A 2,979-nucleotide genomic window follows, 5' to 3' on the forward strand; every position below is an offset into this window, starting at 1 on the left:
ACAAGAGAATTCACAAATCAAGTGAGCAAAGACTTCAGTGACATCACCAAAAAGCTATCAGTAGCTTTGTATTTATGGTGGAACTCCCTAGGGTGGTCAAATTGAATGAATGCAGAGTGGGAATGATATCCTGGCTGGGACCCCAGGTCATATTAAAGACCACTTGCAGAATGGCAAGTTAGAACTCACCAAGCAGACACATGTTTTCCTGGATGAAATCGATCAGATATTGGATGTGGGTTTTGCTGATCATGTGGAAGAAATTTTACATGTGGCATACAAGAGAGATTCTGAAGACAACTGCCAAACATTGCTTTTCTCTGCAGCATTCCCTCACTGGGTATTTAATGTTGCTAAGAAATACATGAAATATGCATACGAACAAGTGGACCTCATTAGTAAAAAGACTCTGAAAGCACCCTCAACTGTGGAGCACCTGGAGATTAGTCGTTACTGGACAGAAGGCAGCAGAAATTGGGGTTGTGATCTGAGTGTACTGTGGTCATCAAGGGCACAGGATCATCTAATGTGAAACCAAGCAAGATGCCCAAGAACTGTTGCAAAACACATGCATAAAGCAGCCTCTCCAGTCCTTACATGGTGACAGTCCACAGAAGCAAAGGGAATTCAGCCTGAAAGGTTTCCAAAATGTCAACTTTGGAGTTTTGGTGGCAACCATGTTGCTACCCATGGGTTAGACATTCCCGAAGTTGACTTGATTGTTCAGAGCTGTCCACCAAAGGATGTGGCGTCATATTCTTCGTTCAAGGAGAACAGGCAGAGCTGGAAGGACAGGGAATTACATCTGCTTTTATCAGGACAAAGCAGAGTACCAGTTGGTGCAAGTGGAGCGGAAAGCAGGAATTAAATTTAAATAGATAGGCGCTTCTTCTGCAACAGAAATAATATAAGCCTCCAGCAAAGATGCCATCAGGCTTTTGGAGTCTCTGCCTCCCACTCCCATTGGCCATTTCAAGCAGTCAGCTGAGAAGCTGATTGAGGAGAAAGGAGCTGTAGAGGCCCTGGCCACTGCTCTGGCCCACATCTCAGGGGCCACATCTGTCGTCCAGCCTTCCCTGATCATCAATTCGCAGGCATGCGTTGTGACCATGATCATCCTGTCCTCTATTGAGAAACCCAACATTAGATATGCTTGGAAAGACCTTACAGAACAGCGAGGCGAGAGCTTCCAGACAAAGTGAAGGGGATGGTCTTCCTCGAAGGAAAACTGGGAGTTTATTTTGATGTCCGAACTGAGGCACTCACAGAAATACAGGAGAAGTGGCATGATTGAACTATGGCTGGGAATATATAAAGAGAATATCTTTGGTACTGTGTACAGTCTTCACTTGTCAGTAAAAAGCTGATGGTCAATTAAGCAAGGCAGGAAATAGAAGGTGGGACATGAAGCAGAGAGTGATAGGACTCCAGGAAACAGTGAAGACCTACAAATTGGCCTTGAACCCTGAGGAAGACAGAAACATGAATCTCAGGAGAGATAAGCATCCATGTGGCAGACACAGACTAGAATAAATGGCTTATATCACTTACAACCTAGCTGGGGACCTGGCCAAAGCTTATGGTCTAGGTATTTCTTTGGTAATAATTAAGTCTCAGAGTCTTATTCTGAGAATAAAGTGGCTAGGTAGAAAAACTCCCAGCTACATTTTGAGATGACTTAGCCTCTCTCTGAGAACACTTGTCCAATATGCACCTCATCCTTGAAAGTCCAGATGGTTGACATACTCAGTATCCAGCTACAAAGGCCACAAATGCACTCTGCTGCCTGTAATTGCTAAACAAGTAAACATCTGTCTCTTGTGATCTGCTGAAGAAGAAGCTGATAGAGGCTAGTCTCAATTTCATGAGAATGGAAAGATCTCTCTGGGCCAGAGGGAGGATAGAGGATAGCCACTATGGGTTATAACCTTCTCTGCATGGTGCACTTTGTGCTCTGACCTCACAAAGAACCGCTGTGATGGAAGAATGAGTGTCCTCTGTATAAGACTGTGGACCAGCCTGCTGTGTTTGTCCATACAGAGCAGGGAACTGTTCTTGGTGACCTGTGAGACTTCTTCATAGCTGTCTAGTTTGTTAGTTCTTGGATCATTGTACCTCATACCCTGTGTGCAGCAGAGCACAGGGAACACTTAGGCTCATGGCCAGCAATTCCAAAAAAGAGAATTTGAGGAGTCAGTATAGAGTGCTTCTCTATCTTGGCAAGGGTGCATTTGGCACTGTGAATTTGGCCTCTCACCTGAAAACCAATGCCCTGGTTGCCATAAAATCGGTAGAGATCACCAAGAAGAACATCGGCACTATCCTGTCAGAAAGAGCAACACTGGAGACACTAAACCATCCTTACATCATCCGCCTCTTCCAGGTAATAACAACATCAAGCCACATTCACTTTCTAATGGAGTATGCTCCGGGAGGAAGCTTATTTGAATTAATAAAGGAGAAAGGCCCACTGCAGGAGAAAGAGGCAAGGAAAGTATTTGGTCAGGTTGTGGCAGCCATAAAGTACTGCCACAACCTTGGCATTATCCATCGAGACATTTCACCTGAAAATATACTGAGAGATGCAGAGGGCAATGTCAAGTTGTCAGACTTTGGGCTGGCCATCAAGTGGAGACCTGGCAGCTTACTCAAACAGAAGTGTGGGAGAAGGGGCTTTGAGGCCCCAGAGCTGGTACTAGAGGAGCCGTATGATGGCAGGAAGACAGACGTGTGGAGTTTGGGTGTAACACTGTATTTTGTCACCACTGGGTACTACCCCTTCACAGGAAACACCATGAAGGAGATGGAGAATAAGATCATCATGGGGACCTATAAAATTCCACCTAACTTCTCTGCACAACTTGAAAACCTAATTCACCAGCTCTTCACGGTTTCCCCAGAGATGAGGCCCTCTATTGAAGACATTGAGAGACATCCATGGATAAGGAAGTGTGACATAAATATACCAACTGATAAATA

General features: G+C 44.8%; 1 protein-coding gene and 1 pseudogene across 1 annotated transcript; both read left to right on the plus strand.

The window, feature by feature from the left end:
* The first annotated feature begins 3 nt into the window (after positions 1-3).
* LOC114615674 lies at positions 4-1,294 on the plus strand (annotated as a pseudogene).
* An 864-nt stretch (positions 1,295-2,158) lies between these two features.
* On the plus strand, positions 2,159-2,974 carry LOC114615675 (putative sperm motility kinase W; the record flags this gene model as incomplete). Its single annotated transcript, XM_028761342.1, has 1 exon — positions 2,159-2,974. A coding segment is annotated over exon 1 (816 nt), but the record flags the coding sequence as incomplete, so codon positions are not given.
* Between the last annotated feature and the right edge of the window lie 5 nt (positions 2,975-2,979).

This window comes from Grammomys surdaster, unplaced genomic scaffold (assembly GCF_004785775.1).
Source record: "Grammomys surdaster isolate TR1022 unplaced genomic scaffold, NIH_TR_1.0 131767, whole genome shotgun sequence".
NCBI lineage: Eukaryota > Metazoa > Chordata > Mammalia > Rodentia > Muridae > Grammomys > Grammomys surdaster.